Here is a 12,618-nt window from a genome sequence, read left to right as displayed (position 1 = left end):
GCTTCTGACTGTGGCCTGCTATCAGGGGACAATTCTGCCCCTGGGTGCCTGCCTTTCCCCTTCCCCACCCTGCTCCCACCAGCTCTTCAGTTCTACTCCAGCCACTGCTGCCCCAAATTGTCCTTTCTTTCAGATGTCAGTGAGGATTCAGACATAACGCCCCAGAAGCATTGTTAAACACCTAAGGTACTTTCCTAAGGTCTTCTGTGCATCAACCCTTCTCTTCATGAAGTCCGTCCTTTGATTGTCAGAAAGGCTTAATGGTTAAGGTAGCCATTCACAGCATGGCAACAGGCCACAGAGTGGCTGTTAGTAATGTTACCACCTTTGTTTAAACTGTTTTCCAAGTCTCTCCATTAAGCCAGGCTCGCACACCTTGCCAGGATCCCCCTGACCTGTCTGGATGTCTGGGCAGCATGACCCTGCCAAAACAAAAATGGAGACCTAGAACATGTAATCTTTCCTTTCTCTTCCCTCCCAAATAAACTTAGCCCCAATGCCCAAGCCAATGTTGGTAAACAGCATATAAATGCTGTGTGTGACCAGGGCAGGCTTGCAGGGGCCAGGCAAACCGCTGGTAGAGATAGCAAGAGATAGCTGAGCAGCTTGCCAGCAGACCTCCAGGCTGATGGAGAAGGGGCCTGAGGAGATGTCCTAGGAGGAGAATGTCTGTGCAAGTGTGCCATTACACAACAGGGCCATCCCTCCTCCCCTGGTGGGGAGGAGTTGCTGAGGACCAGAAGAGGTAGGAGGTAGGTGCGTTATCCATTAGCCTAGGTGCACTGAATGGAGATGGGCAGGCAACAGGAAGCCTGGGTGTGTGACAGGGAAGGAGAATGGCCAGTACTCATTATCCTCTCCAGGCATTGTAATGCAAAGTAAATTGGGAGCTTGAGTTTCTTTCATGGTAACAGCAAGGTGAGGACCTCCACAGAGCAAAGCAGAGTATCTCAATATCATATAAAAGAAAGTGTCTGTATGAATCAGGAAGGAAGTTTAAAGCCTAAGACCAGGACATATGCCTTAAGTTCTGGTCCATACTGCTCTGGGAGGTAGCCCCAGTGAAACCAATTAATTGGGCCTATGGAAGTTTGTGTTGTTCCTAAATCACAGATGAAGTTTTTTGAGGATGGGGGCATAAATATGGCATTTCATCAGTGGTTAGATTTATTTTAAATGTTAAGGTGTTTTAAAAGGAGACATTAGCAGTAAAATGCTGAAGACACAGTGTAGACAATTAGATCTCTAATGCTCAATTAGTGAGGGAATTAGTTTCCAGAAAGCTGATTTTACAGAATAGTTAAGCTTGTGATCATAGACAATTTTTAAGTCAGCAGTTCCTAAGTCAGTTTGTGTTGCTCCATTTCTCCTTCCTTCACCTCATCTGAAATACATTAGCAACCTTGCTGGGTCCATGACTATCAAGGCCTTGCCTAATCTCTGTTCTCTTGCTTTCTTCTCAGTCATTTTCTTTATCCTTTTCTATCACTTTTGGAAACCCTAGGCATGAGGGAGTAACTGCAGTTGTTCCCCCACCTGTGTATTTGTGTGTAGGGGGGAATTTTAACTTCTATCTTTATTTTCTTTCTATACATATGTAAGACTCATTTTGTTCCAAAGGGCTTCTTCCCTGTGTCATTCCTGTCATACAGACCCATATAATCTTTTTTTTCCTACACATTTGTGTATTATTGACATTTACACATTTTATTGGGGAAAAATAGCAAAACAACACCCCCTCCCCCACCCCCCTGCTGTTGCTCAGAGATGAGTAGAACTATAGGCAAGAAAATTTACTTCTGTGCTGCTCAAACACTATTGCTGTGTTAAAACTACATTTCAGGATTCTCATCTGCAAGGAGCACTGATCACCTGCTGACTTAGGTGGCATCTCCGACTGTTTCTTCCTGCCCAAAACTCTCAGCATACTTCCACTGAAATCAGAAATGTGAAACCTGTGAGACTGAATTTGCCCAGCAGGCAGGATTATGCTTGCCAGCTGGATATCAGTTGTAATAACTTTTTAGTGTAGTAAGGTGGGGTTGGAGGTTTTTGGAAAGGTGGTTTGGACTCCTCTTGCCACTCTTCCCACCCCAGACCACATCATGTACTGGGAACACACCTTTGTCTCTAGAAATCTTTTGAAGGCAACCTCTTTCCACCAACATCATGGACTAGGAAGACTGGCTTTTATCACTTTGTGTCTTTTAATAAGAAAGAAAAATCAAGGGGTTTGAGGCCAGAGGACCTCAAGGAATCAGAAAGGAAAAGAGAGGAAGGAATGATAAAAATTAAAATGTGCATTAAAATGACAGCTGGGGTAATGACATCAAGGACCCCACCTGCCTCTTGTTACGGCTATCACTTAGTTTCTGTGACTGCTGAGAGCACTCATGGGTGGCTGCCAATGACCTACACCATGTGTGGAATGATGTGACCATCTGGAGTGAGCAGAAGAGGAGTGAGTGACCATAGGACACACATGTAGTCGGTGGTGCCTGACCTGGGAGGTCAGGACTGGGAAATAAAAGATGGAGTATTGGGAAGACAGAAGGACTTTCATCTATGTACCCTTCAAACAATATGAAGCCTACTGCTTTTATTTTTCACCTAAAGATTTTGAATGTGTTGCTTCAACTGCAGCTGTCAGTATCAGCCCACCACATAATGCAGAAACGTCTTTCTTTGACAGTTGTCCCTCCTGGATACACTTACTTTATATTGGTACGGAGATAGTAACATCCGCATGGCCAGTATCAGCACTGGTCTGGTACAATAGAGGCAAAATGCTGCGTCATCTGAACAGCACTACTTTGACTTGTGCAATGCTGAATATGAAAAATATTAATTACAAAAATGTATTGAATGGGACACTTGATATTCATTATATCCCATTGCCCGAAGAATCTAAACAGAGCATAGAATCAGAAACAAATAAGTAAAAACTTTCTTCCCCATGTTAAAGAAAAGGTTTGATGTTATCAGAAATTCCTTATTTTTTTTTTCCTGTTTCCCTCCTCCTCAATAGTTCTGAAGTGATCATATACCTCTTCTTTCTATTTGATTTTTTTTTCTTTGTTGGTTTTTTTGTTTGTTTGTTTGGGGATTTTTTTTTTTGTTTGGGGATTTTTGTGAGTTTTTTTTGCATGTGTGGTTTGTCTGGTGCTTTTTGGTTTTTGTTTGGTTGTTTTTTTGTTTGTTTGTTGTCCCCTCCCTGGATGGATCTTGCTGATTTATCGGCTGAGAACTGAGATATTCATAGGAAGCAAATTGAACTGATTTTATTCTCCTGCCCTAAGCCCTCAGCTACGGGGATATCAAAAGTCACTGGCGAGCGACTGCCAAGTTTTCCTTCGGACACTCGCAGCCAGCGAACCTGCCAGAGGCGTGCGGCACAGAGCGCTCCGCAGGGCCCGCTCTCCCGCGTCCCCGGTGGCACGGGACGCGGAGCCGGCCGGGGCGGGGCCGGGAGTGACACCTCGTGGCAGCGGTGACACCCCGCGGGCGAGCCGCGCGGCGGTCCGCGCGGACGCTGTTTCCACCCGGGGGCGCCTCGGAGCACGCCCTGTGCCGGGCGCGAGGGGTCGGGTGCCGCCCGCCTCGCGCTGCCAGAGGCGCAGGCCGGGCCCTGCCTCCCCTGGGAAGACGGAGGATCACCGCCCGTCCTTCCCGCCTTCCTTTGCAGCCCTGTTGCCCGGTGGAGAGCGGGTTCCCGAAGCGCCAATGCAGGCTGAGGTAAAGAGGGGCGAGGGAGTTGGAAATGGCCAGGCGGCGAGTAGGCACGGCACAACTGTCAGTAATTGTTATTAAAAAACACCCAAAACCAAACACCTGTCATCTTGTCCCGATGAAAAACAAATCAAACATGGAATGCTTTGGTTCTGTCACATCAGAGGACAGCGTCTCCATTAAGATGGTTCCCGGGACCCAAGGTTGCTGCATTACGAGGAATGCTTTCTCGGTCGCCAGGATCGTATCATGATACATCTGGCGTGTCTTGGATCGACTTCAGTAGCTATGGGCACTGATTAAATAATGGAAGATCAAGCTGCTGTGCCACTGAATAGAAAAACAGTCCCAAATGAAGAAGAAACAGCCACAGGGAAAAGCAATTGCATCAAGGTCTGATGTAACTCTGGAGATGTGCAGAGGCTGAGGACTAATGGAAGTACTGGTTATAGTGATTTGCCTGCAAGTGATCATGGAACTCTGGGCATGTCCCTGGAAGGAAATGCCAGCAGAGAGCCCCCTTCCAGCAGGCTGCCTAGAGGAAAGGTGGGCTTTGAAGCTGTGCATGGAGCACTGCTCCTGGATGTTCCCCTGACTGCATCTAGGGTGATGGAATTTAGTCTATAGGCAATCAGACTGACCAGAAGGAAACTTTCGTTATGATTCCAATATTAGGTGTGAAACTCTTGGCTAAAATACCACTGGTTAACCACTGCCAAACTGCTGTGGTACAGTATGGCACTTGGCGAGAACAAGAAACTGCTTGAATTTCATGGGCTTCCACCTGCTAAGTTAAATTATGTTGTCTGGGTGCTGCCCATTGTCCATGTGATGTGATTGCTGAGAAAATCTGACTCTCAGCCCGTTCCATTTCAATTTTTTGTGTATCCCATTCCACCTCCACCAAAGATCCTGCACCTGCGCCTGGGAGAACAACAAGCCAAGTAGGGCTATGCACCCTAATAATCTCAGATGCTGAACTGTTTTGGGGAGGCTTTTCCATGGAGAAATGTGTGCGCGGTGAGCTGTGCTTTGGCTTTGAAACTCAGAGGATGAAAAAAAATGCTTTTTCTCTGTTATTAATACACAGACAACTTTCATAACATTTAATGAAAAATACGTTAGGCATTTGTATGTAATTTTTTTAATGTCTGAAATGGATGTTATGGCAAGCAATTGTCCCAGCTTTAGGGGATGGAGAGAAAGTTTGTCTTTGCTTGGATATATAGCCCTCCCTTTGGGATGGTGTCATTTGATAATTCCTGCCACATGTTCTTATGAGTAGGATGTTTTTGTTTCCTTACTGTGTCTACCAAGTCCTGCTGGGTAATATTTCAGATGGTCATGGTCAAAAAAAACATGTGACAACTTCCAGATGTTCAAATAATCAAAGCGATCTGCAGATCTAAGGGAGCACACCGACAAACAAATGAAGGATAACTTGAAGGGATGCAGTCTAGGTGGGGGGTCACATTCAGAGGTGGTGTAGCAGGCTGAAGGATAGTCTTTTAATATCTGGAGAATTCACTGATGTGTACATGATTTTCTAAAAATGAGACAGTCTGATGATGTGGCTGGGCAGACAGTAGAAACCGAAAACACGGGTGTCTGGCCATGGTTTTCCTGCAGCTCGGAGCGGTGCTGGCTTCCCAGGGGTGCGAGGAGAGCTTGTCTCAGTGGGGTGTAGATCTGAACAGAGCTGCCTGCTGGGCTCCAGTTTGTGTGATGTAGCTGGGGGTAAGAAAAGTGACAATGTCCTGCTACAGTCTGAACCACCACTTCAGTCTGCACGCCCAGGCTCATCATTGCTGACTGGTGGTGCCCAAGGCAGTGCTGAATTCAGCAGAGAGGGCAGGGCAGCTTTCAGAGCAGGGACACATGCTTGCTTCCAGCTTGCTCCTGACTACCTTGAAAAGGCACCTGTTTATGCATTAGGAACTAGTTCAAAGCTTGGATTTGGGAGCCCTTCATCAAAATCCTTCATCCTGGGTAATTTTTATTGGCCCTTCCTCCCAGCTTTATAGAAACAGACAAGAAAATTGAAAATTTGTGGTGGGACACTATATTCCTCTTTGGGAATGTAAAAACATTCATTATCAAGGAAAAATTAAAAAGCTCATATTAGTCACTGGCAGCCTGGTAACTGTAGAGGTGAACGGGCGTAGCTGTGTTGTGCCATGTGTATGGAGCTGCAAGCAGGACCAGTAGGATGGGGGCTGCACGTTGCATGCTGCTGTCACACAGGCTGGGTGGTCCTGTCTCTGGTTGTAGGAGGGACAAGGTTCCCACTCCACAGGATCCCACAGCAATTCTGCTGGTGCCTTTTTGGATGCTGGCATTTCATGTGACAGTGCCTCCACTGCTGGTAGCACATCCTTTGAAACGTACATGCTCTGCATCTGCCCCACTGTGCGTGCAACTGGCACAGCTCTGCTGGAAAACTATTTTGTAAAGCCTTCCATGTGGAGCAGTGATGGGGAGAGGCAGGTATAATTACCATTGCTGTTGTTATTTCTATGACTGCTATTACTACTACTACTCATTTAATATGTGGAAATGTTGGCTGAAAATCTGTCTCAGATGCTGATGGGGAAAGGAAGATCTAATCACACTGGGGGAGCTACTGGAGTTGTGAATGTTACTGTGTCTCCTACAGGCTGCTCCTTTGGAAGTGTAACTCTTTGGGAGATTACTACTGACTCCTCTTTCCCTTTGGCAGTAAGACTTTATGTGACTTTTCATGCAATTCTATATGGGTCTTTTACTGCTTGGGAGGTAATGGTTTAGTGTACTAGCAGATTCAGTACCCCACTGGGAAAAGGAACAACTTTGTGGCAGTCTGTCCACATCAAGGGTGGCTTTTGTCAGTTGGGCTCCCTATATCATTTCCCAAGAATTTGTAGAACTTCTGGAACAATAATTCTTTGGGATTGTTCAAAGACTCCCTTTGTATGTATTATAGAGGGAGAAAGACCAATACTGTGCATATCTGGAAAACTGGACCATGGTGCTCATGTGAGTGTGGAGTGGCCTGAGCCTAAGAAAGGCAGTGTGTGGGCCTTGGAGGAGGCATGCCAGAGCATGGGCAAACACCGAAAGTGGAGAAGGCCCCTGCAATTCAGGAAGTCATTGTTACTTTAATATGCTTCAGGAAAGTAGTGGCGATGAATAATTAGATCTGGGCCATAAACCAGGTATTTATTGTGATGAATCACCTCTGTTCTGATTCTTGTCTATAAGACTGGGATAACAAGGTTGTTTAATGTTGTAAAACCAGAAAAGTTTTGGAAGCTTGTACTCTTCTACTAGCTGAAGCATCCACAGCATGTGCTTCCATCATTTATAATATGGTTGTCAAGACTGCAAGCTCTTTGCCCACATTCATAAGGACAATTATAGTGGGAACCATTCACTCCACTGGAAGCTGACTCAGGAAGGACATATCATCAATGAGAAGATGTGATAAGGAAAACAAAGCGACTGCATCACGAACCACAGACCTGTGTGAGAAAAGAACAAGTGTCCTAATCTACTATCTACCCATCTATTGGTCACCTACTTGTCTCTCTACTATCTACAGATCTGGATGGATTCATTTGAAAAATAGGCAAGGGAGCAGCACGGGGATGTCTGGCTGGAGCAAGAGGAAAGCCACCAAAGGACCTTTTTCCCGGCTTATAAATCGATGCTTGGTCTCCGTTCAAGGCTTCATAGTTTAGAAAGAATTGCAGTTTGTTTTTCAAAAGATGCGTCAGGCTGTTACGGATTAAGACAACAATATGCCTTCCACATTGGCTCTCCCCAGACAGACTGATTTTTGGAGGATTTGCTAGTCACTTCATTTCAGACACATTTCTTAATGTGTTTGGATTTCCTTGTAGTTAAACTTAGACTCTGTCCGTCCCGAATCCCATCAGACTTGTTGTGCAGCATTTGTCCTTTCAAAGTCATTACTGATACGTGCCCACCACACTGACTGCGATCTATTAAGATAATTTGTCAGTAAAAATTGCGAAGTAAAATATTCTCTCAGAGGGAGGGCCTCAAATGTAATTTCATAGCAAAAGAATCCTCAATCGTTTCCAAACTGAACCTAATAAAAAATGAAAGCTAAATCTACTACTGAAAGCTAAATCTACTACTACTTAGGTGTGACCTGCCCAAAGTTTCAGACATTTTCCATCTACGTCAATATCTCAACCATACTTAACCTAGCCTGTGGCTCTAACACCCATTCAGGAAAATCTGCAGACAAGGCCAGTGCCTGACATCTCTATCCATTAAAATGAATGGTCACACATCTTTACTTTCTAATTTTTGTTTCCTTCTATTGCTTGTTTGCAGGTGGACCACCAATTTCCCCTTTTTAATGGAAACTTGGGAAGTTCCCAGAGGAAGTTTCCTGTCTCTGCCTCTTTTGTTCTGTAGAGCTGCTAGTCTCTTTCCCATATTTTAATAGTCATTGTTCTCATTTGTTGACTTCAGATCTTGGCCAAATCCTGACAAAATCAACAGAAAGGCTTTGCTTTGAATTTTAGATATGTTTTTGTTGTGGTTTTTTTTTCTTTCCTCTTCTTCTTGCTGCCTGGCTGTCCGATTTAAACAAATATTTTGAGAACAACTTGTCCTCAGTTAACTAAACTGGTAAATAATGGATAAATATAGTTTTTATTTGGAACAGCTTTCTGGCAAAAGATAGGGTACAGCACTAAGAAGAAGTTTTCTCACCTTGAGTCATGGGATCTGGTTGGATAAATTAAAACCATTTACTTAACCTGCCTGCAAAACACACAAACATCAGAGTTGTCCTTCAGCTGTACTGATACTTTGTGCTGCCTACGCTACACTAGCTTCAACACCTGGGCAGTAATTCCATTTTGTGAAGCAGAAATAGCCTTGGTTTCTTTCTTTCTTTGTTTTTGTATCAAAAGCAGCACAAGTCTAATTTATATATTTAAGCAAAAGCTGATTTTCCCCAGTTGTTCAGTGGGGTTTTTTTCTGCTGTCTGGAAAAGAAATTAGATTCTGTCATAAGCTCCAAGCTTCAACATGTTAACAATTGAATTATAAATTTCTCTGTGTCCTAAGGCCAGCTACCTGCCTCCCTTAACTCAGTCTTGCTGTGCCATTAGTGACTTCTTATCAAAAAATACTTCACCAAGCCTGCAAAAGGGATGTTGCCGTGTTTGTTATGATGAATGTTTACATATTGCCTACAAAGCATACAGAGGACTTTTAAACTTTTTAACTATGTGTTTATTCACCCAGATGGGATATAAATAGAAGTGCTACAGTGTTCTTGATATGCATAGTGAAAACAAAGACCCAATTTGCAAAAATAGTATGAGTAGAAGTCATTGTATTTTGAGGTTTTATTGTAATAAAGTATAGCGCTAGTACACAAAACCCGGCTATTATCTCAGATTGTCTCTCTGCAGAATCACAAAAACAATCTGAGTCATCCCAACTTGATTCATGCTCAGTTCCTGTTTGGAAGGCTTCCTTCACCATCAGACTGCCTGTTAACATTTTTTCTGTGGAAGTTCAAATTGTGTACATCAGTTGCGTAGTCTATGGTGGGTTCTGCAGCATGAATCATGGAAAATATGCATTCCTGCTTATTTGTAGTTGGCTGTTTTTGCAGAGGTCCCTGTGGAAGAAGATCCATGAGATTTTTTTTGGCACTCTGAAGAAATTGCTTAATAGAGGTTTATCAAACATATTAAAAGATGATTATCATTTGAAAGAGGGAAAAGAGGTGGGGTTGACATGTAGAGCTGAGACCAAGTATGAATCAATTTCAGAAAGAGAGTTTTCCTGTATGAATAAAGCAAGGCACCAGAGAGTTGTTGCCCTGTTTCTTCCTGGGTTCTCTTTATGGTCTGTCACTAAATTCTGGTGGAACTTTTATTTATCTTTATTGTGTTTTTTATTTCACCTATGTATAATATGTTATTACAATTAGTACAGGCAGAATATTTGTTTCAGTTAGTTCATGGAGTTGTTCCTTAGGAAATAACTTTGTTGCTTTCACCTGAAAAACATCATAGAAACAGACAAAATGAGTTCTACTTGCCAATCTTCTTTCCTTCAGTTGAGAGAGACCCAAGCGTGCAGCACAGTAACCCTCTAAAATATCTTAGATATTAAGAGAATATTAATGTGTGGCTTCGGGGAGATGAAACTGCACAAAATAGTGATGATACTAGCTAATATTTCTGCAGTTGAACAGTTCAGCAGTAAGCAGCTTTGTTTCTGATAGTGACCTGCAAAAATATGGTATTAATTTTACTATTAGTTAGAGAGACAGTATTAAGGACCAGTAAGAAAACAAAATCTCACTTAATACTTTTGTAGATGTTGCAAAGATTTGGGTTCTCATATATAATGAGGATTAAAGGAACTCTAGAAGTGTTTGGTCATTTTAAGGCAAATGACTGAGAAATAGTCATTTATTCAGTGGGTAAAAGTGAAGTCAGATGCAAGAGAACAGTCAGATGCAAGAGCACCCTCCACCAGGAAGCAGGGAGCTTAAACACGGCATCTCAGGTCATGTCCAGGGCATCAGCTGGATGTGAACTCCAGGAGTAAAACTGGTTGAAAACTAATGTGACTCCTGAAATACGCATATTTGGTAGCGAGTCCTTATTTCCTCTGTACATGTGTCAAGGGCTGAAACATAGTGTTTGCTTCAGGCACTCCTAAAGAGTGCTTGAAAATCAGAGATTTTTGGTTGGGCACAACCAAAAGACTGGGAAGCACCTTCTGAATGATATTATAGGTATGCAGTCTTCTCAGCATATCAAGAAAAGGTTAAAGGGCTAAAGGACTACTGGCTACAGATGGTAAGTATTAACTTCAGGACTATGGTCTTCCAGTCTAGCAAGTACAGATATAAAAAGAACTGGTGGCTGGAACTGGACAAATGCTACGGATTTCACCAGTACTGGCATGGATCTTAGTAGGTTACTGTGGCTTTTCTACCATTAGTAATTTTAAAATCAAGAATAGATGTTGTTGGGGTTTTTAATCTAGAAGATGTACTCAAGTTTAAACTGGATCAAATTCAAGGATGTCCTAAATTATGTGGTTAGGTGACCACATGACGACTCCCGATTTTATGATCTGAAAATCCTTCTGCTCTGACAAATAAGGCTAGAGAAAGTTTTACTGTGGTTGAGAAATTGCATTCATGGATACTTGTTGTATTTACTGGGGTCAGCATTCATCTTTCTTCCTTCTCCTGAACCAGCTTAGCGCTGAACGGTCATGGCTGCAGAGCTGCACTAGGCAGACCTGTCCTGCCTAGCCCAAGGATGCTCCTTTTTCACTTATTTCTTTCCTCCCAGGCTGGAACCCCACATTCATTTTTCCGAGGAGCCAGGAGCCACCTTGACCCGGGGAACTTCTGTAGCGCTTTGAGAGTAACCATTCACAAAGACCTTACAGCTCTGAACTACAGCACGCACAAAGAACACTTTTTTTCTAGTGACTACAAAATGCTGCCATAAGCTTTGCTCAAATGAAACCTCTATTAGAAGTAGTGGAGCTTTGTATGTTAGCCACCAATGATTTGACTATTAGATAATTGTGATCATACTTTCTCTTCAGAACCACTTGCATTGTTTAAGAAGAAAGTCAAAACTCCAATCAAGCTGTTAAGAGATTTTGAAATATTCAGATGTAGAGCTCCCAGCTTCCCTGTTTTAACCTTTGAGGTACAGTGCAGAATGCTGCTAAGCAGGCGGTTGTCTCAGGATTTATTGTAGTGACTGAACTTATAAATACAGAAAGTTCACAGAAAAGCCTGCTCTGAACTTTCAACCAGCATTCGCAAACTAAGAAGCCATAGATTACTTATACAACAAATGGATGCATATCTGTCAGAATGTCTAATAAAGATAATATGTGAGAAGTACAAACCAAGTCATTTTCCTCTGCAGTAAAAATATTTTTTTTTCTATTGGATACAGGACAGTAACAACAGCAATTTAAACCTTTTGGAGCTTTTAAGTATAGAAGGTGATACACTGACAAGAATTATACCCAAAATACAGGTCTCAGAATGGGGATTATCAGGTCAGATGAGACCAAAATCTGACAAAATAATGACTGAATTATCTTCATACATACCCATTTAAATAAGATCTTGATACTCAAAGGCTAACTGAACCATACAATATGATCCAGCAAAATCTGGTTTTATAAATGCTCTTTGTGCTCAGGAAGACATGGGGACTATGATGCTATTGATTTTAAAAGGTCAGATCACCTGTTTCTAGTTGCTTTGGTTATTTGAGTATGCTTGGCCTGAAAAGGTGAATGCTTGGCCTACAGTTCCCATGTACCCTAAAACTGCCTGCTCCCTGTGGGTGCTCTCTCCTCCTTGCAAAGTACTGATTGAAGACACATGAATGCTACTGAGCAAATAACATGAATTGCATCTATACCAAGCAATAATGGTGATTTTTGTTTTCTGGGTGGTCCTAAGGGATGTGAACATAACCTTCAGCCCCAGGCTAACATTTACTGCCCAGTGCCATCACAGCTGGCCCCAGAGATGCCCAAGAGTCTGGTAAGATGAGTTGAAAATATTATTTCAGGTACAAGTTGTAACTGAAATATCTTGAAGAAGTTCTCTCTCTTTAAATCTCCACATATATGCATTTCAGATTTATATTACTGCCAGTTCACTTTACATTTTGCATCACACCAGGTACCTACATTAACTATTGATATTTGGGCTCAACAATAAGAACAGGAGACAGCTGAGGAGAGGGGAGAGATTAAAAACAAGTGTGATTGTGTTAGCTTTTATAAGCTTGGGTCTGTCTGGGTGTACTGAATCTTTGGCAGCACATTTTTGGGCTCAAAACTGGAATGGTGCCC

General features: G+C 42.8%; 1 protein-coding gene across 2 annotated transcripts in view; it reads left to right on the top strand.

The window, feature by feature from the left end:
- The window catches only part of RGS7 (regulator of G protein signaling 7), a 250,979-nt gene extending 239,347 nt beyond the window's left edge, over window positions 1-11,632 (top strand). For both annotated transcript variants that reach the window (XM_054162305.1, XM_054162303.1), the window contains one exon: window positions 11,079-11,632. In XM_054162305.1, the coding sequence (XP_054018280.1) occupies window positions 11,079-11,240 (162 nt within the window). In that variant the 3' untranslated portion in view covers window positions 11,241-11,632. The remainder of the gene's footprint in view (window positions 1-11,078) is intronic.
- Window positions 11,633-12,618: the final 986 nt, after the last annotated feature.

Source organism: Dryobates pubescens, chromosome 6 (genome assembly GCF_014839835.1).
Source record: "Dryobates pubescens isolate bDryPub1 chromosome 6, bDryPub1.pri, whole genome shotgun sequence".
NCBI lineage: Eukaryota > Metazoa > Chordata > Aves > Piciformes > Picidae > Dryobates > Dryobates pubescens.
Note: the sequence above shows the minus strand (reverse complement) of the source record. Positions and strands in the feature narration are given on the sequence as shown.